At 54.4% G+C, this 26,285-nt stretch overlaps 1 protein-coding gene across 12 annotated transcripts in view; it reads right to left on the bottom strand.

Annotated features, from left to right (window-relative positions):
- Window positions 1–4,419: 4,419 nt before the first annotated feature.
- NAA60 (N-alpha-acetyltransferase 60, NatF catalytic subunit) overlaps window positions 4,420–26,285 on the bottom strand; it is a 43,011-nt gene continuing 21,145 nt past the window's right edge. For 6 of the 12 annotated variants that reach the window (XM_063699466.1, XM_055365129.2, XM_063699465.1 and 3 more), the window contains 5 exons: window positions 14,920–15,035; window positions 11,787–11,916; window positions 8,776–8,872; window positions 7,778–8,012; window positions 6,515–6,674 (listed from right to left, as the gene is read on the bottom strand). In XM_063699466.1, coding sequence (XP_063555536.1) covers window positions 6,518–6,674; window positions 7,778–8,012; window positions 8,776–8,872; window positions 11,787–11,916; window positions 14,920–15,029 — 729 coding nt within the window. In that variant the 5' untranslated portion in view covers window positions 15,030–15,035 and the 3' untranslated portion in view covers window positions 6,515–6,517. Of the gene's footprint in view, window positions 6,675–7,777; window positions 8,013–8,775; window positions 8,873–9,476; window positions 9,719–11,786; window positions 11,917–14,919; window positions 15,036–16,323; window positions 17,150–26,285 lie in introns of those variants that run through there. The other 6 variants (XM_055365127.2, XM_063699470.1, XM_063699468.1 and 3 more) reach the window with 5 other exon arrangements.

The following is a 26,285-nucleotide window of genomic DNA, read 5'->3' as shown; positions in this document are numbered from 1 at the left end:
CTTTGGGCTCCTGCCAGGTCGCATGTGAAGTGCCCAGGACAGCCAGGCTCCTTCCCTTCCCCTGTACCCACCCTGGACAGTTCTTGTGTCCCTGGGACAGCAGGTCCTGGAGGCTTCAGTCCTTGGGTGGTGTTATGGGTTGTTCTAAGCATGCAGGCATGGCCCGGGGTGGTGGACACCCAAGGCTATAGCGGTCCCCAGGAGGGGGAGCTCTGAGAGAGCAGGTGTTTACATGCTGCTCCCAAGAGCAGCTGTGATGGGGCAGGTGTGGGTGGGATGCAGCTGGCCTGAGGTCCACTGATGAGTCACATGGGGTGGCGGAGGGGCAGCTGCCTTCTCTCTCTCCCACAACACTCACTCCCCAGAGACGCAGAGGCCAGGTGGATCCAAGAGACCACTTAAAGACTGACATTAGGGAGGCTGCTGAGGAAACACGGAGGGACGCCTGCACCAGCCACCAGCTGCGGACGCTGGGCATAACTGAGGCCGCACAGAGGCCAGCAATACAAAGTCCTTGGAGCTTGGAGACCGTTAGGGGCCTAATCCACTCTTTTTTTCCCTTTTTTTTTTTTTTTTTTTGAGACAGTGTCTCACTATCTCCCAGGCTGGAGTGCAGTAGCATGATCTTAACTCACTGCAGCCTTGAACTCCTGGCCTCAAGTGATCTTCCTGCCTCAGCCTCCTGAGTAGCTAGAACCAAAGGCAGTTGCCACCATGTCCAGCTAATTACAAACTTTTTTTTGGTAGAGAAAGGGTCTTGCTTTGTTGCCCCTGGTCTCCAACTCCCAGCCTCAAGCAATGCTCCTGCCTCCACCTCCTAAAGTGCTGGGATTATAGGTGAGGCTCCACGCTGTGCCCTATGTTTAACAATCATAGCTCACTGCAGCCTTGAGCTCCTGAGCCAAGTGACCCTCCCATCTCAGCCTCCTGAGTAGCAGAGACTACAGGCGTGGGCCACCATGCCCAGCTAATTTTTTTTTTTTTTTTTTTTTGAGACGGAGTGTTGCTCTGTCGCCCAGGCAGGAGTGCAGTGGCGTGATCTCGGCTCACCGCAACCTCCGCCTCCTGGGTTCACACCATTGTCCTGCCTCAGCCTCCTGAGTAGCTGGGACTACAGGCGCCTGCCACCACGCCCGGCTAATTTTTTGTATTTTTAATAGAGATGGGGTTTCACCGTGTTAGGCAGAATGGTCTCGATCTCCTGACCTCGTGATCCGCCCTCCTCAGCCTCCCAAAGTGTTGGGATTACCAGTGTGAGCCACCGCGCCTGGCCGATTTTCTATTTCTTTAAGAGATGAGGGTCTCACTATGTTGCCCAGGCTGGTCTTGAACCCCTGAGCTTAAGAGATCCTCCCACCTTGGCCTCCTAAAGTACTGGGATTACAGGCGTCAGCCACCGCACCTGGACTCCACTCACTTCTGAACAAAGAGTGGAGGCTCAGAGAGGAGCACAGGTTGCCCCAGGCTCCAGATTTTGGGTGGGTGGGTGGGGGTCCCAGGCCATGGTCAGTGGCCCTTCTGCTACCCCGGATGAGCCACGTGTCTTGGTGTTCTGGCCCCTGTGTAGCCCCCTCCCCTTGAATTGGGACAGGCTCCAGATCCTGCTTTACCAGTAGAATGTGGCAGAAGTGGTGGGGTGTCACTTCTGGGCAGTAAGGAAGCCTGGCAGCTTCCCAGGAGGTCAGTGGCCCCGTAAGGAGTCTACCATGGGACTGTGGTATGGTGCAAAACCAGCCTAGCCTGAGGAAGCCATGGAAGGAAGGAGCCAAGCCCATGGCCACTGCTGAGCTCACTGTGGGCAGCCCTGTGGGTAGGGCCATCTTTCACACAGGTCCTCCAGCCCTGCCAGCCTGCCTGGCTAATACCACATGGAGTCCCTGTTGACTCCTGTCCCAGCTGGAATTGGAAGCAAACAGAATGGCCCCTGCTTAGGCTGTGAAGCTTTAAGATAGTCTGTTAACTCCGGCAGGCACGGTGGCTCATGCCTGTAATCCCAGCACTTTGGGAGGCCGAGGTCGGCAGATCACGAGGTCAGGAGATCGAGACCATCCTGGCTAACACGGTGAAACCCCATCTCTACTAAAAATACAAAAAAAAATTAGCCAGGCATGGTGGTGGGCACCTGTAGTCCCAGCTACTCCAGAGACTGAGGCGGGAGAATGGTGTGAACCCGGGAGGCGGAGCTTGCAGTGAGCCGAGATCACGCCACTGCACTCCAGCTTGGGCGACAGAGCAAGACTCCGTCTCAAAAAAAAAAAAAAAAAAAGACAGTCTGTAACTCAGCCACAGACAGCTGTAGCCAGGATCTTACCCCTGAGAAGGACACCTGCTGCAGCCACATGCTGGCCCCAAAGAAAACTGGCCCTAAATTGGCCTCTAGACAGTCCCTCCCGCAAAACCTCCCAAAGCCTTTTTGAGAAGCACTCCAACAGACTGAGAGGCAAAAAAGCCACAGTCGTGGCACGCTGGGGTGGGAGTCGATGCGGAGAAAGCAGCACTTGGCCTGAGCAAGCGGACGCTCATGAAAATACACACTGACCTTGGCCGGACGCGGTGGCTCACGCCTGTAATCCCGGCACCTTGGGAGTCCGAGGCGGGCAGATCACGAGGTCAGGAGATCGAGACCATCCTGGCTAACATGGTGAAACCCCGTCTCTACTAAAAATACAAAAAAATAGCCAGGCATGGTGGCAGGCGCCTGTAGTCCCAGCTACTCGGGAGGCTGAGACAGCGGAATGGCGGGAACCTGGGAGGCCGAGCTGGCAGTGAGCCGAGATCACACCACTGCACTCCAGCCTGGGCAACAGAGTGAGATTCCATCTCAAAAAAAAAAAAAAAGAAAGAAAATACACACTGACCATCCCTGCGCACGCCCCTTACCCCGTGAGTCCCCCAACGCCGGTGGGCTAGGAATGGAAGACTAGGAGTCTGTCTCTGTCCTGAAAGTATGAAGGACCCCTACCCTATAGGAGATCCTTGGGTGGTGTGTGCAGGGAGCGGGGAGACCCAAGGCTGCCTCGGGCTCCACCCCTGAGCAGGCCTGGGGCAGAGCCCGCTCCGTTCAGGGCTGGCCTCTGTGCTATGTCCGGGTGCATCCTGTGTGTGTCCTACCTCTCCCTGGGTCCCTTTCTGCCCCCCAGTGGAGCACGAGCGTTTGTGTCCCAGCTCTGCGGTCCGGTGGGGCTATGGTGAGAGGCCTGGAGCAGTGGCAGTCCTGCCTGGCCTCACTGAAGCAGGGCCTGAGGAGCCGCAGCCCCACCTGGGCAAGTTACTAATTGGTCACACGATTGACCAAGGGCCCCCAAGAGTTACCCTCTTAACCGCAAGCTGACTCATTAGCAAAGGTGCAACTGTCCTTGCTGGAGTAACTGAGACTGTGTCTCCCCAGCAGACGCTCCCGTGGGGAAGCTCAGCGGGTTAATCTGGTTTCACTCACCCCATGGCTTTGGACATGTGTCCACCGCGCCCAGCTGCCTGGCCTCCCAGGGCACCAGCGTCCACCCCTACTCCATCTTGCAGATGCTTCAGACCCTCTCCTGGGAGGACCCTCGGCAAGTTGCATGTCTCCCGGCCACTGGCTGAGGTCAAAGGCACAGGAATGGTGTAACAGAGCAGCCACGCAGGCTTCAGAGTGGCCTGGGCCCAACACTCACAAACTGTGTGGCTCCTTGGTAACTCCCAGCCCCCGAGCCAGTTCTCCTCATCTCTAAGAGGAACAACATCATCCCTTGAGAGTGGCCAGAAGTTTCCATGAGAGGCTGACGGAAGCACCAGGTCTGTGCTGGGCGGGCACACACCTCAGGCTCCACAGTGGGGTGCACCAAATCACCCTTGGAGCCGCCTGCCTGGACTGGGCCCCAGCTCAAGGCCTACAGCCAGGGAGATGCCCAGACAGGGCAGCTGCTGGGGACCTTCCAGTGAAAAAAGGACCTAATGTGCTTCTCAACTCTAGAACCTCTTTCCCAGTTTCACATTCTTTTTCTGGAGTCTCGCTCTGTCACCAGGCTGGAGTGCAATGGCGCCATCTCAGCTCACTGCAACCTCCGCCTCCTGGGTTCAAGCGATTCTCCTGCCTCAGGCTCCCGAGTAGCTGGGTCTACAGGTGCACACCACCACGCCCGGTTAATTTTTGTATTTTAGTAGAGACGAGGTTTCACCATGTTGGCCAGGCTGGTCTCGATCTGACCTCGTGATCCGCCCACTTCGGCCTCCCAAAGTGCTGGAATTACAGGCATGAGCCACCGTGCCCGGCCAAAGGTTCTCATTCCCTGGCAGGGTTAATCACACAAAACCACTGGCCCCTTTATCTGGAAGCCATCCTGGGGCCTTGCCAGTGACAAGCAGCTCGAGGCCAACTTCAGCTTCAGGATGAGGCCCGAGGTGCAGCCAGGCGGGTGCGGGAAACAGGATATGACGAACTCCAATGAAAGTCTATTTATTTGCTCATAATGAGACAGAACGCTACAATCTGTTCAACACGGGGCTGGACACTGCAGTGATTAGGGGCAGGCGCGGGGCAGGGTGGGGCCTCTGAGCCCGAGGACAAATGTCCATGGCAGAGCCTTCCAGAAGACTCGTCCCTTACCCTGTGGGGCAGAAATAGAAATCACATGATCGCCACTGATTCGCAGTGGAGAGGGCGCTGAGCTGCGCCTGGCAGGCAGGCAGCCTCAGCAGAGATTCAGGCAGTCAGCATGGTGCGGCCCTCCCGCCAGCACCATCAGGTCAGCAGAGGTTCAGGCAGTCAGCATGGCGCGGCCCTCCTGCCAGCACCGTCAAGGAGGGGGATGCTGCTCCTGCCTGGTGCCTGCCTTCATTCTGAGGGCCCCTGGCCCCAACTGAGGTCAACAGGGGACCTGGGGCTGCCCCAGCACCCTGAAAGCCCGCGGCTGGGCAGCTCTGGAGGAGGAATGACACAGGTCCCTGAGGCCCCATCTGCCCAGGGTTGTTCCTCCCTCTCCCTCCTCCTCAGGCTGGGGCAGGGTGGCGCTGCTAGGACCCTCTGCCATGGCTTTGTGACACTGCAGCTATGCTGGGTGGGACTCCGCCCCCCACCCCACCCCTGCATCGGAGGGCAGGGCAGGCAGCAAGCAGCATTTGGAATGCAGGGTGGAGAGGATGCTAGAACTGTGTGATGCACCTGCGGCACTCACAGCGTCTCTGCCCTCAGAGGCTGAGGGCCCACAAGGCACAGGACTGCCCCCTGCCCACAAGGCCAGGCCCTACGAGACACATGGCAGCCTTGAGGCCTAATGTCGAGCTCAGCTTCCTCCAGTCTGCATGTGGCCAGACCTCGGAGCAGCAGCTTGTGGCAGCATGAGGGAGGGCGGGGAGGACCCAAGGAGTCTCGGCGATGCCTGTCCTCAGCAGGTCAGCTGAATGGAGCATGCCAAGGTCCGACGGGCAGTGTGACCTCCCAGGGCACTGGTAACTGCACGGAAGGTGCTGAGGAGTAGGAACCGTCCCGATGCGTGACCGCCTGTGCCGGGGGGCTGAGCCTCAGAGCTCTGTGCTTGCGAGGAAAACCTCCCCCAGGCTGCCCACCCCTCATCAGCCCCTCATGGAGGAGCGGAGGCCACTCCTCACGCCCCAGGCTTCTTTGGGCTGGTTCTGGAGGGGGACGGGCCATTCCCTTTATTGCGCCCCCTTGTTCCGAGGCTTCCGTGCCTTTACGGTCAAGTGTGTCCATAATACTTGCGTTCCTCCCTTGCAGGACAAAGTCCCCTCCAGCTTTCCAGGAAGGAGCTGCAAGAACAGGCAGTGGAGTGGGAGAGGCCCAGTGAGGGCAGCCCCCTCCCAGTGAATGCAACCACGCTGGGTCAGCCCTGGGGACGGTGCATGCGCAGGGGGGCAGGGCCAGGGCAGCAGGCAGAGGTTTCCAGAAGCAGGAAGGGGAGCTGAAGAGCCTGTGGGAAAGAGAAGAGCAGGGCAGGGTGAAGGCCCGGCGGATACACTCTGCCCACCCCACACCCCGCCTATGGGCCACACAGCTGGGCCTGGGTGCTCCAGGAGCATGAGCCCTTCTCCAGGCCATGGTGTCTGCCTGCAGCCACTAGGCGCCTCTCGGTCCCCACACAAATAAAGGCACTGATGGATCCAAAGTCGGGTGCACAGCCCAGTGGCCGTGGAGCCTGCTGTGTTAGCTTGGCACAAGTCACCAAACCTCTGGGCTGTGCTGGTGCGCAAGGTGGTGGACTCTGCAGTCCCCATGGCCCCTTCCAGCTCTGCCGTTCTCTGTGCCCATCCAGGGCCTTCTGCTTTTGTGGCTGGAGGCACCAAGCTCCCATATCCTCCTGTCTGCTGTGGCGTACCTGCCACGGATGGGCATGCTCTGCGTGTGCCCACGATGTTCTGTTCCCGAGCCCGTGTAGCACCGGGCCTGCGGCTGGGGCAGGCCGACGAGCCCAGTTAGATGGCTGGCAGCTCCTTGCAGAAAATAGAAGGGGTCAGATGGACAGGAAGGCGGGCTCTGCGGGGGGCCAAAGGGTGGGGCCTGGTGGCGGCTGCCCAGCCGACATCACATGGTCCGGCTGTACTCGATGCCACTCTTGGAGGAGATGCCCGACCATGGCAGGAAGCTGCAGAGCAGGCTGTGGGCCTGGCGGTAGACTCTGTGTGGAATGGAGCAGGGGCTCAGGCTGGCTAGTGCAGAGCCCAGGTGCTGGATGTAGTCCGTGGGGCTCTGTTAAGGAAGATTCCGACTTGCCCTGACCACGCTCACCAGGGCACAGTCATCAGGGACCCGCGCAGTGGCCTGTGGGACTGTGTGCAGATGGCAAGCCAGGCTTGGGAGGCTGAGAGCCCGCTAAGCCTCTGCAGAGCTGGAAAGGCTCATGAGACGAAGTGGCCTCTGCTGTGCAAAATAACAGAGGGTGGGGTCTGGGGACAGAAGGGCCTTCTGAGTGAGGCTGCAGGCATGTGGACAGCACACCCAGGGATGTACGGGGGGTGGGGAAGGGGCCTGGCAGAAGAGCAGGTGCTTCTGGTTCTCCCTAGATTCTCAACCTTTGGGGCAGCAAGAAGGACAGAGCCCTGTCCTTATGACAAGGAGGGGGTCAACAGTGCTGACCCCCTGGATGCCCGTCTTCACATAAGCTAGAAGGCCTGTGGAGTGTGGGGTCACCCCTCTCTTTCCTGCTTATTATTCTATATAATGAATAAATCTTAGACTCATGAATTTGAAAACACACACACACACGTGCAGCATTTTTTGGGCCACATTCTGTGACTATTATAAAGTTTCCTGGCTTCCCTCTGACCTGTCAGGGGCCAGTGAGAGTTGAGGAGGAGGAAGCAGGGAAGGGCACATCGTTGGGTCATGCATCCTATAAGGAAGGTTTGAACCCAAGTATTCAAAAAAAGTAAAAATCTCTTCTCTCCGCACTTGTTTCCCCTCTGCTAGCACAGGCTCTGGGAGGACAGGGGATCCTGTCTGTTTTGTGCACTGCTGATCCCCAGTGCAAATGGAGCAGGAGGCTCTCCAGCTGGGTGCGGGGATCATACCTATAATCCCAGCAATTTGGGAGGCTGCGGCAGGCGGATCATTTGAGCTTAGGAGTTCGAGACCAGCCTGGGCAACATGGTAATATGTGCAACTCGATTTACCCAAATGTGCGTCAGGTTTACCCACAACACGATCAGGTGAGGGAGAGAAGCGTCCATAAGCTTGGCCACCTGAACATCATCTGAGGGGGAACCACAGCTCCAACTTGCTCACTGGCTCTGCCACCTTATGGACAGGAAGCCACAGTCCCTCTCCCCTAGAAGTTAAGGATATAAAATCGTCCAGGGAGGGTGGCCGCCGTTGATGTAGAGGACATAGGTGAAGCCATCTTTGAGGACCCCTCGGATGGAGTAGTAATAGGGGAGATAGTGGTGCTGCTTGAAGTCTCTGTTTTCATAGAAGTTTATTGCTGTGTTGTTGGTGGTGAGGACATGCAGGTAAATGGCTTTGCAGTGGTCCTGGGCGGTGGTTGATATGTGATCCTTTAAACTTTCAAGTAAGAGGGAACCTTGGGGAGAAGAGGTAAAGGTAATGCAGGCAGAGCAGTTAGGAAGGAAGGATGACTGGGCTAGGATGGGGGCTTTGACGAGTCTTTCAGAGATGTCTCGGCCCACCGTATCAGAGACCAGCCTTTCTTCACCACCACTGTCAAAGTCCCTAAAGTCTCATGGCCAGATGGAGCCTGGTAGCTACAGACTGCTAGGAGGGACTGCAGAGGTGGCCTGGTAGCGCCCTCCCATGGGCTGGGCCCGCATGGAGACTCCCTTTCAGACAACAAACAGGGTAAATGTGAGCCCAGGAAAACATGGACTAGATGGGCCTGGGTTTAAAATTAATTAAGACTCTGCTGCTCACTGGCCGTGTGGCCGAGCGGGGTGGGACATCGGAGAAACGGTGAGTGCTGCTTCCTCCTGCGTGTTCATGCTTTCTACTCTGAATCGTGAGCAGTGAATACACGAGTTGTGCGTGTGGCGGCAGCAGAAGTGAGAGGTGCCGGTTTCCTCAGCTCCATCCTGGGGGCTGAGCCAGGCTGCAGCAGAAAGGCCTGGGGGCATGTGGAAAGAGGATGGCTGAAGGTGGTGGGTGTGCTGGCAGGGGAGGGATGATGAAGGTCTGGCCCAAGACGGGAATGAGGATGGAAGATGAGACTGAGGGATGTTCACGAGCCAGAGTTGTTGGGGCCACGGAAGAGACTGGGTGCAGATGGGATGGGGGTAGGGTGGGGCAAGGGGGTGAGGTGGGCGCCAAGCCGCGGGCCCAGTTCCCCTTACCTATGCCGTGCTTCCTGAACTCTTTCACGACGCCCAGACTCAGGATGTACGCGACTTGTGTGTCAACAGAGAAGTTGGATGCTAGAATATCTCCATCCTAGAGGAAGAGTCAGAGAGAAAGTCAGGCTCACACTTCTGGTGCACGGCTCGTTGCACAGCCCGGCCCAGGCGGGCTCCGCACCGACTCCCCACGACAGCCAGAGGGACACCGACTGGGAGGGGCAGAATCAAGAGGTACTGGAGAGGGGCCCCCACTCCCCAAGGAAATGAGAGCGTTCACGCCCTTCTGGTGAAAACCGGCTGAAAGAAGAACACACACAAAAGGAGCTTCTCTTAGGGGTGTGTGGGAGGCCTAGCCAAGGATGGGAATGAGGCTCTGATGCCAGCACAAGGTAAAGTGATGGCATGAAGGCAACAACTACACAGCACCACGCAGGCCTCATGGGAATGCACGCATGTCACCTGGTAGGCCTGGATGCAGGACAGTGGACAAATGCAAAGTTTTAGAGGTTCAGTTAAAGAATCGCACGCTGCCCCAGGTGATCTTGGAGGAGGGAGACTTGGGCGGCCGTCCAACCCCTTCTGCTGCCCCCACAGGCAGAGGACGCCGCCACACCTGCGTAAAGCCACCCACCATCTCTTGGTTCTAGAGATGGAATTCCGGGTAGGAGTCATGAATCCGATCAGCATGAGGCTCTTACCATCTTCCAACTCGTAAAGAACAAGAAGGCCTTTCTGCTCCCACGTGCTGGGCTGGGGTCAGCCTGTCCAGGCTCCCTGCTCTCCCAGCCCTCTTCAAGCCACAGTTCACCCGGACATGTCAGTCCAGGGAGGAAGGCGTCCTTATCACTCTTGTTACTCCAGGCCTGCAGGAAGGGTGTCTGTTCCCCAGCTGACATCTCTTAACAGGGTCTACTTTGCCCTGACCTTGAACTCAGTAAGCCTGAGAGGAAGGGGCGAGAGGAATGAGTGCCAGCGTGCAGGCCAGAGGGCCCTCTACTGAGAGCCGGGAACACGAGCCAAAGGGTCCCCATGTCGGCCTCGAGGGAACACAAACACATTCAAGAGGAGGAAGAGACCCAGCCGCCACCTGGGGGCAGGCACACAGTCACCAGGGGGCACTCAGGAAAGCCACCCGGAGGGGGATGGGGTTCAGGGGAATGAGTCATGGGGGGAAGGGGGGGACCATGTGTCCCATTAAGAAGAGAGATCAGGCTGGGCACGGTGGCTCACACCTGTAATCCTAGCACTCCCGCGAGGCAGGCAGATCACTTGAGGCCAGGGGTTCCAGATCAGCATGGCCAACATGGTGAAACCCCATCTCCACTAAAAATACAAAAATTAGCTGGGTGTGGGGGCGCACGTCTAAAATCCTACCTACTTGAGAGGCGGAGGTTGCAGTGAGCTGGGATCAGGATCGCATCACTGCACTCCACCCTGGGTGACAGTGAGACTCCGTTTCAATAAAAAAAAAAGGAGAGAAAAGAATGTTGACACTTGCTTTCTGCTACATCTTAGCTCTTAAAAATCAAAGAAAAAAGCTCAGGAGGAAGCTAGGACAGAAAAAGTGACTCAGGAGAAAAAAGCTGTGCCAGAGAGAGTATGACCACAGGCAAAACAGGGTAGATGCCAGTGGATTCGGGTCCTCAAAGGGAGAGACATGCCTTCTTGCACTTTTATTTACTTATTTAGAGACAGAGTCTCACTCTGTCACCCAGGCTGGAGTGCAATAGTGCAATCTCCGCTCACTGCAACCTCCACTGCCTCCTGGGTTCAAGTGATTCTTGTGCCTCAGCCTCCTGAGTAGCTGGGATTAAAGGCATGCGCCATCATGCCTGGCTAATTTATTTTTATTTTTACTTTTAGTAGAGACAAGGTTTCACCATGTTGGCCAGGCTGGTCTCGAACTCCTGACCTCGTGATCTGCCCACCTGGGCCTCCCAAAATGCCGGGGTTATAGGTGTGAGCCACTGTGCCCAGCCCTTCTCTAACTTTTCTTCTTCTTCTTTTTTTTTTTTTAGACGAAGTCTTGCTTTTGTCCCTCGGGCTGGAGTGCAATGGCGCGATCTCGGCTCACTGCAACCTCTGCCTCCTGGGTTCAAGCGATTCTCCTGCCTCAGCCTCCCAAATAGCTGGTATTACAGGCGCCTGCCACCACGCCCGGCTAATTTTTGTATTTTTAGTAGAGACGCAGTTTCACCATGTTGGCCAGGCTGGTCTCGAACTCCTGACCTCAGATGATCCGCCCACCTCGGCCTCCCAAAGTGCTGAGATTACAGGCATGAGCCACTGCGCCCGGCCCCTTCTCTAACTTTTAAAGAAATAACCTCAAGCCAAACAAATTGAACCATCTGCCAGTTGGTGGTGGGTTTTTCCCTCCTTGGCTAAATCCTCGGGTGGTAAACATTACCTCAGATGCTGGGATGACCAACATCATCACACAGAATCTTGACTAAAGTCAACCATTTGGAACAATGTGGCCATGGTCTTACTGTTTACATTCAGACTGGGGTTTGCCAGCCTGAAGTGAGACTGAGTTGGGTCCACGGATGCCCAAAGGGTTCTTAGATCTTAAAGGGCTCTGTGAAGTTAGAGGAAAAAAAATTATCTCTGTACTTTCCCTGACCTCTAACTGTAACTAGCATTTCCTTCAACAAGCTGAAGCAATCTTAGCAGTTTCTATGACACTGCCGCCAACACAAACCAGGGGTATCTTCATAGCACGTTGTAACTGCAGATTCTTGATACATCATCTGCGCTCATGCCTGCTTCAGAACGACAGTGGTTATGAAGCCTGCTGCTGGGCATGACTGGAGGCCCACGCACCACGAAATCACACACACACACACAAAAGCACCAGCCAGGGACGAGTGTCGTTGGCCACTTGGATTCTTTGGGTCACAGGCTCCTTGGACGATGGCTGTGGAGCAGGCAGCATGATTCCATCGCAAGCCCCCTTGGCCCATCCAGTGACAGTGACTGCCAAGTTCTCACTGCACACACGTACGTACCTCTTTATGTATTTTGGTCCTGTTCTTAATTTCAGCTACTATCATTCCCACAATGGCACCTCTGTAGGTTGCAGCAAGGGAAAAGAACTTCTTGTTGGATGTGATATCACGATACCATGAGTCTGGGTACCTGAGAAACAGAACATACTCAGGTGAACCTGCCACAGGTCAAGTCCAACTGTGGTCGTGCTCTAGACATCAGACCCACAGGGAGCTCTGGGCCACTTCTGCCTGCTGCTCTAAGGCTGCCGAGGAGTTTGCCCATCACTTAGTCTCTACCTAACTGTCACAGCCACCTTCTTAAAGCAGTGATCTGTCTAGACAGGACTGAGGATCTCTGATGGGAATTTTTTTCTTTTGAGACGGAGCTTTGCTCTTGTTGCCCAGGCTGGAGTGCAATGGCGTGATCTCGGCTCACTGCAACCGTTGCCTCCTGGGTTCAATCGATTCTCCTGCTTCGTTCGGTCTCCCGAGTAGCTGGGATTACAGGTATGTGCCACCACGCCCGGCTAATTTTGTATTTTTTTTTTTAAGTAGAGATGGGGTTTCTCCATGTTGGTCAGGCTGGTCTCAAACTCCTGACCTCATGTGATCTGCCCGTCTTGGCCTCCCAAAGTACTGGGATTACAGGTGTGAGCCACCGCGCCGGGCCCGGGAAAAATAATTTTATCCGACATGAAATTGTCTCCATGGAAGCAACTCATGGAGAGTCAGCAGCAGGGCCCTGTTCCTCCACCAGGTGAGTGAAGATTTTAGGGCTCTTCTCACCCTTGGACACTGGAGGAGTGCCTACAAGAATCTGTAAGACTTCTGGACACTGAAGACTAGGGGAGTGGAGTGATTCCAGGAAGAGCCGGGTTCACAGCTGACAGACGTTTGAGTTTACAATGCCTTCCCTGACAGGGAGGAACCCGCCCTTAAGGGGAATGTGAGGCTGAGGCTGCTAATGGCTGCTCACCAACAATGAGGCCAAGACCCCTCTGAGTGGAGCAGGCAAAAAAGCAGTGGGCATAAAGGCCCAGGACATGGTCATTAACAGGCGAATCCAGCCCCAGCCCCAGAGAGACAAGGTCAGGAGGACAGAGGCACGTGGAGTTTCACGGGTGTGTAGGTTTAGTTTTGCTGCCTCACAGCCCGGTTCATGTCACAGTCTTGGGAACCTGAGACCTTAGGCCCACGAGAACTGCAGGAGAGACAGGCAGGCTGGGTGGCTCACATGGCCAAGGCCCACAGTCCAGCGTGGCTCCACTGGCTCTCAGGCAACCCTGGGCAGAGTCTGATCTATGCACTCACTGCAGCTTTTATTTCTCTAGATTAGTTTCCAGCAGTTAAACTGCTGGGCTGAAGAACACGTTTTTATTTTTATTTTGAGATGGAGTCTCACTCTGTCACCCAGGCTGGAGTTCAGTGTTGTGATCTCAGCTCACTGCAACCTCTGACTGGCGGGTTCAAGTGATTCTCCTACCTCAGCCTCCCGAGTAGCTGGGGTTACAGGTGCGTGCCACCAGGCCAATTTATTATTATTATTATTATTATTTTGAGACAGAGTCTCACTGTCGCTCAGGTTGGGGTGCAGTACCACAATCTTGGCTCACTGCAACTTCTGCCACCTGGGTTCAAGCGATTCTCCTGCCTCAGCCTCCCGAGTAGCTGGGATTACAGGTGCCTGCACCATGCCCAGATAATTTTTTTGTATTTTTAGTAGAGACAGGGTTTCACCACCTTGGACAGGCTAGTCTTGAACTCCTGACTTTGTGATCCACCCGCCTCTGCCTCCCAAAGTGCTGGCATTACAGGCGTGAGCCACTGCGCCCGGCCCAATTTTTGTATTTTTAATAGAGATGAGGTTTCACCATGTTGGCCAGGCTGGTCTCGAACTCCTGACCTCAGGCCTGCCTCGGCCTCCCAAAGTGCTGGGATTACATGCATGAGCCACTGCACCCAGCCAAGAACAATTTTTTAACTCATGTTGCCACCGCCAGCCCACATCACCTGGACTGTGACAGTTCCCACTTCCACAGAGATGCACAGGGGTCCCTGCCACCGCCCTGCCAAGAGCATGAGGTTCAGTCAGTCTGAGGTGAACACTCAGGGAAATGCTGGTGGCTGGCAAGATCTTGCTTATTTTCCATTTTCCATTTTCAAAGTTTGTGTCAACTTTTTTCATCAAAAAAGCTGTATGTGCATATATTGTAGGCAAGACAGACAAGAAGAAATAATCATAGGGCCTAATATTAATCTACCCACCTCAAATACTGAAACACTGTTAAATGGTACATACCCCCTTATAAAATTTTTTTCACCCCCGCTCAGTTCAAACTTATCATTATAAAATTTTACCTTGTACATGTTTTCAAATAAAAATAGGATCACGGTACATACTGTTTTCTAGACTGCCTTTTTTCCTTTAATATCTTTTTTTTTTTTTGAAACGGAATATTGCTCTTGTTGCCCAGGCTGGAGTGCAATGGCGCAATCTCGGCTCACCGCAACCTCCGCCTCCTGGGTTCAAGCGATTCTCCTGCCTCAGTCTCCCAAGTAGCTGGGATTACAGGCACGCACCACCACACCCGGCTAATTTTGTATTTTTAATAGAGACGGGGTTTCTCCATGTTGGTCAGGCTGGTCTTGAACTCCTGACCTCAGGTGATCTGCCCTCCTTGGCCTCCCAAAGTGCTGGGATTACAGGCTCCTTTAATATCTTGTAAAAAAGATTTCTCTATCAAAAAATATAACTCTCTGACAGGTTTTTTTTTTCCCGGCTGAATAATATTGCACTTTTATATGCACATACTCTAATTACTCTAATGCATGTAACCAACTCCTTGCTGTTAAGATACTTGAGTGGCTTCTAAATTTTCTGAATTATAAATAGCACCATACCCGATAGCTCTGTAACTGAAATTTCTCACAGAGCCCTTCTGGGGAACTCTGCACACCCTGAGAGGTGGAAAGAGCCCAGCAGCAGGGGTCCCTAGATGAGCTGGGTAACCTGGGACCCCTGTGGCCCCTCCAGGCCATTCCCACCTTTGCAGCATGGTCCTAAGGGCCCGAGAGGCCCCCACCCCCACTGCCCAGCTTCTGCACCTGAGGCTCATGGGCTCTCCCCAACCCTGCAATCCACTCCACTTACTCGATGGGGAACCAGTCGCCACACAGGTGCTTCACAGTGTCTATGTCATCGTGGCAGAGGAGGCGCAGGCTGACCTCGCTGAGCGCGCTGGATGGCACCACCTCTGTCATTCACACCTGTGGGGAAGGGTGGGGGGCACGCGTCACCTCACAGCCTGGTCTTCCTCATGCTCAGCTTGTGAGGCAGGCGAGACAGAAGAGCATGGAGCATGTCCCACGGGTGGACACCCCTCAGCCAGCACTCAGAGGCCTCTGCCTCTCACGATCGCCCTCCCAAGAGGCATTGCAGTCGCCCCCATCTGCTGAGAAGACCCAGGCCCAGGAGGGCGGGCAGGATGGGGAACCAGGCCCTTCACTGCTCAGCCCCAGCTGAAGGAAGCCCTGGCCAGCCTCTCTCCCCATCTGAGCTGCCCCTGACTGGTCTCATATCTTATGACAGTGGTCCTTCCGAGGGTCAACGGCCCCAGCCAGTCTGACTTCTCTCAACCCCAGCCAGTGGCTGCCAATGACAGTTGTGGGTTCAGCAGCCCCCATGCCTCATCCCCCTTCAAAGCAGCCCGGTGGCCGGGGCAGTGAACGGCTGGATTTGCAGGGGAAGTGGTACGGCTTTATGACCAGGGCGTGGGTCTGTGCTGAGTGGGTCACACCCCAATTTCTCCTCCCTGCCCAGCAAGTGAACACTCCTGGGCGGAAAGAAAGAGACTTTGGGGGACACCACAGTTCAAGTCGGGGTCACGAGTGGCCAAGGACTCCTTTAAATCAGGAAAGTGCATCCAATCCAGGGGCTGGAGGAGCAGCCCCCCTTGTTTTATTTAACAAGGAAGTTTCTATAGAAAGGAAGAGAGGAATGGAGGGAGGAAGGCTGGTCGGCCAAGTGCTGGGCAACGAGAAGGGGAAAACAGAAGCCTTTGTTCTTTAAGTTGGAAACTGGTCGTTAAAAGGAAAGGATGGGGCCTGGTGTGGTGGCTCACGCCTGTAATCCCAGCACTTTGGGAGGCCAAGGTGGGTGGATTGCCTGAGGTCAGGAGTTCAGGACCAGCCTGGCCAACATGGCGAAACCCTGTCTCTACTAAAAATACAAAAATTAACCAGGCTTGGTGGCAGGCAACTGTAATCCCAGTTACTGTGGAGGCTGAGGCAGGAGAATCGCTTGAACCCGGGAGGTGGAGCCTGCAGTGAGCCAAGATTGCGACACTGCACTCCAGACTGGCCAACAGAGTGAGACTCCGTCTCAAAAAAAAAAAAAAAAAAAGGGAAAGGATGGAAGGCTGGGTGTGGTGGCTCATGCCTGTAATCCCAGCACTTTGGAAGGCTGAGGTGGGAGGATCGCCTGAACCCAGGAGTTTGAGATCAGCCTGGGCAACATAGCAAGACTCTGTCTCTAAAAATAAATAAATAAACAAACCCATAAATAAATGAGAAAAGATGCTGCATTTATCCTCCTTTCTTAGGAGGAACTGCGTAGTTCTTCTCAGCGTTGAGGAAAGTTCTTCTTTACAGAAGAATGCCAGCTAATAAAAGTAGAAATAATGACCGAATTAGAAAGTCACCATATTGGAATCACCAACAGAAAGGACCAAGTCAAACAACAATCAGGAAAGGCTGTGAAATCCGCAGGTGAAAGCTGCTGGGGGCAGGTGCAAGGTGTGGAGGCAAGCCCCTGGGCTCCCAGGACTCACTCACTGCCCAGGAAAGGCCTCGTCTTTTATCTGGCAGTCCCCACTCCACTGATGGGGCGAGCCCAGCCTCTCTGAGCTCCCGCCCTCCTGCTGCCATGGGTGGGAAGTGCCCGCGGCCGTCCACTGTCCAGGTTTCTGCACAACCTTCCCTTTCCTGACAAGGGGAGGAATTTAGATGCTGAATCTGGTCTCTCCGCTGGCTCAGCCTTGGTTAATCAGATTCCTGGAGACTTCTCTGCGGAGTGGAGATAGCTAGGCCCCTCCCCAGGGTGGTTCTCTGCTGGAACGAGCTGATGGGGTCCAAGTGTCAGGACAGTGCTGGCAGGGAGGCGGTGCCCCTCTACACCAGCCTTGAGCACCCACTACTAGCTGATACTTGGCTCAGTCCAGCCACTTCCCGGGGTATCCCCTTGACCTGGGACAGGGCCAACACTGACGTCCTGAGCAGCTCTGCTCTGACTCCTAACTTGTGTGGTTCTCAGCTCCTGGTTCAACGTCAGGCGTGCCAAGTAGTTCATGCTCAGCTTTATAGGAAGAAGCCTCTCTAAACTCACACCCCCCACCCCGCCCTTGTGCCCACCCCTTTGTTCCCACGGTTCTGGATCCATGCACTGTTGACTCCAGACCCTTTAAAAATAGGCCGGGAGTGGTGGCTCATGCCTGTAATACCAGCACTTTGGAAGGCCAAGGCTGGTGGATTACCTGAGGTCAGTAGTTCAAGACCAGCCTGGCCAACATGATAAAACCCTGTCTCTACAAAAATATAAAAATTAGCCAGGCATGATGGCAGGTGCCTATAATCCCGGCTACTCAAGAGGCTGAGGCAGAAGAATCACCTGAACCCAAGAAGCAGAGGTTGCAGTGAGCCAAGATCGCACCACTGCACTCCAGCCTGGGCAACAGTCCAAGACTCCATCTCAAACAACAACAACAACAACAACAACAACAACAACAAAAAGCTGGGGCCAAGCATGGTGGCTCACACCTGTAATCCTAGCACTTTGGGAGGTCCAGGCAGGTGGATTGCTTGAGGTCAGGAGTTTGAGACCAGCCTGGCCAACATGGTGAAACACTATGATACTATGATATGGTTTGGCTGTGTCCCTCCCCAAATCTCATCTTGAATTGTAGCTCCCAAAATTCCCACGTGTTCTGGGAGGGACCCGGTGGGAGATAACTGAGTCATGGGAGCAGTTTCGCCCATACTGTTCTTGTGGTAGTGAATAACTCCCACGAGACCTGATGGTTTTATAAGGGGTTTCCCTTTTTGCTTGGCTCTCATTCTCTTTTGCCTGCCACCATGTGAGACATGACTTTTGCCTTCTGCCATGATTGTGAGGCCTCCCCAGCCATGTACAACTGTGAGTCCATTAAACCTGGTTCCTTTATAAATTACCCAGTCTCTGGTATGTCTTTATCAGCAGCATGAAAATGGACTAACACACCCCATCTCTACTAAAAATACAACCATTAGCTGGGCGTGGTGGTGCGCCTGTCATCCCAGCCACTGAGGAGGCTGAGGTTCAAGAATCGCTTGAAACCGGGTGGCGGAGGTTGCAGTGAGCTGAGATGGTGTCATTGCATTCCAGCCTGGGTGACGTAGTGAGACTCTGACTCAAAAACGAAATGAAACGAAACGAAACACAACAAAACAGATGACAAAAAACACACAAAGAAACAAAACCTCTAAAAGAACAGATGAAGGTGTTAATCTTGTCAGGTGTGAGAAGAGCCTTGTGGTTATGTACAAAAAGTCCATATTTTATATTAACAGATGCACAGTGGAATATACAGGGGCAAAATGACAGAATGTTCCAGAATTTAGTTTAATTTAGTTGGAGCAAAAAAGTGGCAAAATATTAATGGGCGTTAGATCTGGATAACGGGTATGCCAGGTGGATGTTTGAAAATGTTCTTAATTAAAACCAACCAGGGCCAGGAGCGGTGGCTCATGCCTGTAATCCCAGCACTTTGGGAGGCCAAGGCAGGCGGATCATGAGGTCAGGAGTTCAAGACCAGCCTGGCCAAGATGGTGAAACCCTGTCTCTACTAAAAATATAAAAAAATTAGCTGGGCACAGTGGCAGGCACCTGTAATCCCAGTTACTTAGGAGGCTGAGGCAGCAGAATTGCTTGAACTTGGGTGGCAGAGGTTGCAGTGAGCCGAGGTTGCAGTGAGCCAAGATTGTGCCACTGCACTCCAGCGTGGGCGATAGAGTGAGATTCTGTCTCAAAAAATAAACAAAACAAACAAACAGAAAAACATAAAGCTAAAGAAAACCAACCAAATTTCTCATTCCAGAGAGACTGGGTTTCCAACGTGGATGGTGGGTTTTCCAGGTGACTGAATGAAAGGCCTCTGTTGTCTGCACTGAGAGCTCTGGAAAACAGAGCTGTGTGCCGCAGCTGCCACCATGGGCCGCGGGACCTTGTATCCCTGGGAACAGTGGGTCCTGGGCACGTGGCTGGCACTGACATACACTGGAACCGCAGGGGGGCAGCATCTGGTTCACTGTCAGTGGGTGCATACTACTCAGGGCCCGCACACTCCACTGAGGTCTCAAAATGCAAAAGGATGCCGGGCGTGTAACTCAAGCACAGATACTGTGTTTTTACGAAGCCAGCTGAGGGCAGGCTCCCACCCCCTTTCCCCTAAGGGCTAAGAAAACTGGCAAACCCAGAAACCACTTACCCACACTTGGAACCTCTGGGACAAAGCCACTAACCCCACAACATCGACGGACACGGCAGAGGTTGGTTCCTCGATTCAGCCTTTCCAGAGACGGCTCCTGACACAAGGGCCCCAGCACACGGCCTCCTCCTTGCTACAGGAACCAGCACGGGGGAAAGGCTGCCGACCTGGCCACCCTGGGCAGAACTCCAGAGCCCATAGGCCCAGCCGCCCAGGTTTCTGAGCTCCCGCAAGGCCAGCTGGCTCTGAAAAAACCACCACCGGCTCAGCTCTCACCGGAGAGGGCAGGATGAGCACAGGCAACCTGCGAAACCAGCTGGTACAGCCCGGGTCTGGAGGCCACAGGGAGAACCGCCTGAGAGCTGGACCCAGGAAGTGGGGTTGGCAAGGCCTTCACCTCCGTGGGTGCCTGGGGCAGGGATGACTTCCTGAGGGTATGAAAACGTTCCAGATCTTTTTTTTATTATTATTTTTTGAGATGGAGTCTTGCTCTGCCCCCCAGGCTGGAGTGCAGTGGCGTGATCTCAGTTCACTGCAAGCTCCGCCTCCCGGGTTCACGCCATTCTCCTGCCTCAGCCTCCCGAGTAGCTGAGACCACAGGTGCCTGCCATCACGCCTGGCTAATTTTTTTGGTATTTTTAGTAGAGATGGGGTTTCACCATATTAGCCAGGATGGTCTTGATCTCCTGACCTCATGATCCGCCTGCCTTGGCCTCCCAAAGTGCTGGGATTACAGGTGTGAGCCACCGTGCCCGGCCCAGTCAAGTTGATTTTTAAAGATTTTCACAAATCTCTATATTGTGGCTTGGTACCAAAGACAGATTCGTAATAAGCTCGCATCTCTCATGTCCTGGGACTGCACATTTCCCCCAGTATCCTCATTTGTTTCCAGTGTGAATTTCAAGAAAAACACTGGGCTCTGAGATATACAACGATCTGCGGATTGTCAAATCCCTACTAAAAGTGCTTCCGTGTTTCTGGAGGCCAGTTCTTTACACTCCTTGATTTAAAAATGGAAATGCATCACACCTAAGTCAGGGCCAAATGCAGCATGCATCACAGCACCTCATGTGTCTCGGCCCAACTGACGGGCAGAGAAGAAGAGGCAGGAGGGTGCACGAAACAGAGACTCGGGTCGCCTGTGTGCCCATGAAAGGAAGAGATGGGGTCAAAGAGCACAGCTGTAGGTCCACTGCTGCGGAGGCAGTGAGGGGGACCCACATGTGCCCTGGCCCATCAGCCTCCCTCTAGAGTCAGGGGTTCGTGCTGATCAAGTCGGAGATGATCCGAAGGCCGGGCCAGTGGCCCCCCCATCCCCACTGGCCCCTGCCCTGCCGTTGCTCCCTCTTCCCACTGCTTTCTACATCCCATCTCCCCAGTGTATCCGTGCCTGCAGTCACAGCAGGCCCAAGGAGAGAGAGACGGAGCTGGCTATGAGGGCCACGCTGGGCCCAGCTTTGGGAAGGACATGGAGCTGGTTGGAGGGAGAGGTCCTGAAAAAGTGGGGCCTCCTTTCCTGCTGACGCCCTGGGTCATTTCACTTCTGGGGTCCCAGGGCCTGAACATCTGCGAGAATTACTGCTGTCACCCAGCCGCTGTGACGGGAGCTCTGTGCCTCCGGGAATAGCGAGTTCCATTCCAGGCACCTTCACCTACAGGCTGGGAGGTGTACCTGGGCTTCCCTGGAGAAGCCCCAAGCCAGGCCTGGCGGGAAGCTGCTCCCCCAGCATTGTCTGCTGGGGGCAGTGCAGGCACTGTGGGGCAGGGTCACCCATTTCCCAGCCCCTCAGAGGTGGCAATGGCCAATTCTGATGCAAAACCAACTGTGTCAGTCACCCCTGGAGTATGTGTGGGCTCAAGGAATGGCAGGGGCAAAGCCCTCCAGCAGATGGCAAAGTTAGTTCCAACCACTAACTTTGGAGCCCATCCCCTGACACGAGACAAAGGACCTGGGCACTTTCCAGGCCCCAGGGCAGCCGCAGCAGGCCTGGTGCACACAGGAGCATCTGGTGACGAACTTCCTTGAGCACAGTGATGCTGAGACAGACATGCGGCAGGTATGGAGCTGAGGCCCAGGATGATGCAGTGCCTGAGGGCTCAGAGGCACGGAGCCCTGGTTCTTGGCTGGATGGCTTCATGCAACACCTGTGTGAACAAAGCCCTGGTGCTGGCAGGGAACCCTCATGTGCCCACCTAGAACCTTCTACTAAGTACTCATCTTCCATTGCCCTGCAGGCCACCCGGAGGACACAGGGACAAGAGTGCTGATAACAGGGAGCAGCAAGGCAAAGTCAGAGACAGGTCCCGCCAGGCAGGTGCTCTCTGCTCTGAGCCCTCCAAACAGGATGGGTACCAGGGCAGTGCTGTGCGGAGCAGCAAGGCAAAGTCAGAGACAGGCCCCGCCAGGCAGGTGCTCTCTGCTCTGAGCCCTCCAAACAGGATGGGTACGAGGGCAGTGCTGTGCGGAGCAGCAAGGCAAAGTCAGAGACAGGCCCCACCAGGCAGGTGCTCTCTGCTCTGAGCCGCCTAACCAGGACGGGTACCAGGGCAGTGCTGGGGGGATAAAGCACTAAAGTCGCAGTTGCCCAAGCCATCTTTCAGAACATGTTCCTAAAAAGGCACAGGACGCATCTCTACTACAACAAGCAGGGAAGTATTGCACGGGAGAATGCGAAACTCTCTTGAATCTTTTTTTTTTTTTTTTTTTTTGAGATGCTGTCTGGCTCTGTTGCCCAGGCTGGAGTGCAGTGGCAAGATCTTGGCTCACTGCAACTTCTGCCTCCCGGGTTCAAGCGATTCTCACGCCCCAGCCTCCTAAGTAGCTGGGATTACAGGCACGTGCCACCACAACCAGGTAATTTTTGTATTTGTAGCGGAGACAAGGTTGTTGGCCTTGTCAGGCCAATGCTGGCCAGGATGGTCTCGAGCTCCCAACCTCGTGATCCACCTGCCTTGGCCTCCCAAAGTGCTGGGATTACAGGCATGAGCCACCGAGCCCGGCCACTCCCTTGAATTTTTAAGGCAGAATCTGGAGCTTCAAAGGCTCGCGCCTGGGGTGAGAAATCTCTCCTGGCTGGCCTCCTGGGTCTGCATCGCAGTTCTCCGCCTTCCGGAGGTGGAGCGATGCAAGGAGGGAGGCACTGATCCTGCTCGACCCAAACAAAAGCCATGCTTGCGCCTCAGCACTCACGCCTTCTCTGCTTCCCCCAACTCCATGTTCCTGAGCTGCCTGCAGACCTCATATTTCTTTTACATGGAAATGACCTCTCCGGATGCGGTACCAAGACTGCTTTCCTCCAAGGACTGGCAGTAGCTGGAAGGGGCTGGTGTCTGAACTGGCAGAGCCAAGCTGAGCCCCCTGATCAACATCACTGTGAGGCAGGAGAATAGGGTCTGGAGGCAGGGAACCTAAGGCCAATTCATGCTGACTTCTTAGAACTAAATCCAAAGGAAAACCCCAACTTTCCATCCCCAAGTAACAAAAGAACCAGAGGCTACTCCCTTCACACCGCCCTGCTTTTCTACCAGGCAGATCAAGAACTGAAAGTACCTCTGATTGGTCCCCTCCTACAACCAATCAAGCTGGTCTCGGGCCAAGTCTTCATTTATATAGGAGTGCAACTTTGTAATTTCACTTCAGCCTCTGATTGGTTGCTTTCCACAACGAATCAGATATTTGCATAGGATCTAACTTTGTAACTTCACTTCAGCCTCTGGTTGGCTGCTTTCCTCAACCAATCAGACTGATCGCAGGTCACTTTCATTTACATAGGGCATGCACCAAATAACCAATGGGAAACCTCTAGAGGGTATTTAAACCCCAGAAAATTCTGTAACCAGGGCCTGCTCCCACCCTATGGAGTGTACTTTCATTTTCAATAAATCTGCTTTTGTTGCTTTATCCTTTTCTTGCTTTGTTTGTGCCGTTTTGTCCAATTCTTTGTTCAAGATGTCAGGAACCTGGATACCCTCCATCGGTAACAACTGTCCAGGAGCCCCATGTGCTCAGCCCACACGGGGCTATGGTGCCAAACTGGAGGAAGGGCCGCCAAGATGTCTCCAGCACCCACAGGTGTGTCTGCCATCCCCCGCCACTGTCAGGTGCTGAAAACTCAGAATCTGGGGGACACAGAATGGACTGCGTTTCAGTTACCAGAAGGGTTTCCTGACACCCTCATGATGCCCACAGGGTGCACCACTTGCACCCCAGGTAAGAAAGCCAAAAACAACCCTGTTTCCTAGTGCCCTCTCTCCTTGGCAGTCCCTGTCCTAATGCCCCAAAAGTCCACAGGGGACTCCTCCTCCTTCGAAGGCACTGCTTCAAGACCAACAAGTCATGCTGTGCTTGGAAAGGCCACCCTCTTAATGGCTTGACAGGTGCCCTGGCCTCCATCCATGACCTCAGGAGCAGACTCCCAGTGTTCAGCTGGCCATGGCCACAATGCCCTGCCCTCCCTTCTCTCCCTTCCCACCCACAGCTCCTCCCTGCCAGTCCCTACCTGCACTCTGAGCCCCTAACATGCTCCCAGACCCTGCAGGGATCTCAGGTGTTCTGAGACGGATCTCCCGCCACACGCTTCAGCTTCTCAGCCGTAGCCTGAAGATTCTCCCACCTACCTCAGGATCGCTGGGAAGGCTGCATGAGACGCTGTTTCTAAAGGCCGCCCCCCAACCCCTGGTCCAGCTCCTCAGGCTCTTTCTCTCTGGCCCAAGCACCCACTGTCTGACATTTTCAATGTCAGGCTTTCCGCACCTCTGACAGGCTGTCCGCACCCTGCAGGCACCCATCTTGGGCAGGCCTCCCTGCCACCTCCTTTCCAGGCAATGGAACCACTTGCAGTTCAACACCTGCTGCCACCTTTCTGCTTTACTCCTGCCCTTCAAACACTTATTCCTCACTCACCCACTCACCCCACTTTCTGTCCCAGCACACTGGTGAAGGTGCACCAACAGCTGGCCCTCTGCAAAACCCAGAGCCCCTCCAGGAATCCCCACCCCAAACTCCAAGCAGCTCGCATCTCAGTAGATGTCCCTCTCGGGCCACCTTCCCCCTCTTCCTCTCAAAGCACCACCCCAGTCCTGCCCGTTAGCACACCAGGCTTCTGCTCAAGAGAAGCTCAAGGGAGATTAGCATGTGCTCATCCATACCACAAGAATTAAACACCACTTGCAGCTGCAAGGTTTGCTAGCTTGAAAAATCCAACACTCATGAACTCCACACTCCTGTCTTTGGGGAACAGGGGAGAAAAAGAAAAGCACGTTAGTGACAGATACAGGCCACTGTCTTGCCCATCAGTGAAATGGGCTCAAGGGCTAAAAGTGGAGGATGTCAGCAGCTAACACTGCACATGGCTTGTTTCTCAAAGGAGCAGCTGCCCACGTGAGAGCAAGCCATCTCCTCAGCAGCCCTGGCTTCTTCCAAAGTGTCAGAGCAGCAGGAAAATGAATCATTTGCCGGGTGACAAGAAGCAAACACCCACCACTCTATTTCCAAACAGCCTCTCTCTGCAGACCATCATGTGCCAAGGGGAGCCCGCAGAGTGGCTGCATACAACTCGATGCATATCTCTTCAAGGACAGAGGAGTGACAATGGAGGATTCTGTTTTTATGACACTCTGGAACTGGCCAAACAAATTGCCGGTGCTGGCACCCAGAGTGGTGAAGGTGGAGCTGAGAAGCACGATGGCGATGTGCTACGTCTTGTTTCGCAGTTGTCAAAACGTACGGATCTGCTGGGTGAAGCTGTGTACTTGGCTGCATGTTAATTACACCTCAGTTAACAGCAGCAACAGCCACAGGTGTTCTGGCAAGGTCCCGGGTCCTGACTCAATCTTCCCTGGGTTGAACGTTCTGTCACGCCTTACATTTCAAACTGAGAATCCATTTAGTCATTAATTTATCGAAATTGCATTGAAAATTCAGGCCCTACCCTGGGTATCGGGGTCTCAGCAGTGAACAGAGTCAGACTCTGATTATATGGGGCGGACATACCAGGGTGTCATGGTGCTTTCTGGCACCATTACCTAAATACTCACAAAACCCACTGCTTTTGCTAGAGGAATCTCACGGCAAACATGAAAAGTGCCATCCCCTGGGCTGAGCAGGGATGCTCCCCCACCGCTGGGGTCACACGGAAGAAGGCAAGGATCCATCCCTCTGCATCCTCCTCGAAACTGCACCTAAGACACACAGGGTCCCCCCAGAGAGGAAGCCGTCTGAGGTTGCTGTACTAACCCCCGTCTGCAGCCTGGGGGACAGCACCTTCCCTGCTCTTTAGCCAGGGCTGGATTGTGGGGGGAGCAGCAGGAAGGACGACTCACCTTTTGTGGCCCCACTCAGTCAGTGTCAGAAGTGGAGATGACAAGGACGAAGAAAGGATGAGGAAGAACAGAGACAAGAACATGACCCAAGAGAAGGACAGAATGCTAAACAGGGGACCAGAAGATGTGCTGCCAAGATGGGACCCCATGGCTGCCTCTCTTGTTTCGGATGAGTTTCCTTTTTTCTTTTTCTTTTCTTTTTTTTTTTTTTTTTTTTGAGACAGAGTCTCGCTCTGTCGCCCAGGCTGGAGTGCAGTGGCAAAATTTCGGCTCGCTGCAAGCTCCGCCTCCCGGGTTCACGCCATTCTCCTGCCTCAGCCTCCCGAGTAGCTGGGACTACAGGCGCCTGCCACCACACCCCGCTAATTTTTTGTATTTTTAGTAGAGATGGGGTTTCACCCTGTTAGCCAGGATGGTCTCAATCTCCTGACCTCATGATCCACCCGCCTCAGCCTCCCAAAGTACTGAGATTACAGGCTTGAGCCACTGCACCCGGCCCCTTTTTCTGAAATAGAAAATTGGGGTGAGATGAGCCTCTGCTCCCAGATCTCACATTCCCACTGAAAGAGCAGCTTGAGACAACTGAGGTGTGGGCTGGACGGAGCCAACAGGGTGGCTGCCAGAGCAGCACCTTTGTCCCAGTGATGCTTTCAGCTGGGATCTTGCAGGCAACCGC

The sequence above is a fragment of the Gorilla gorilla genome, chromosome 18 (genome assembly GCF_029281585.2).
Source record: "Gorilla gorilla gorilla isolate KB3781 chromosome 18, NHGRI_mGorGor1-v2.1_pri, whole genome shotgun sequence".
Taxonomy (NCBI): Eukaryota; Metazoa; Chordata; class Mammalia; order Primates; family Hominidae; genus Gorilla; species Gorilla gorilla.
Note: the sequence above shows the minus strand (reverse complement) of the source record. Positions and strands in the feature narration are given on the sequence as shown.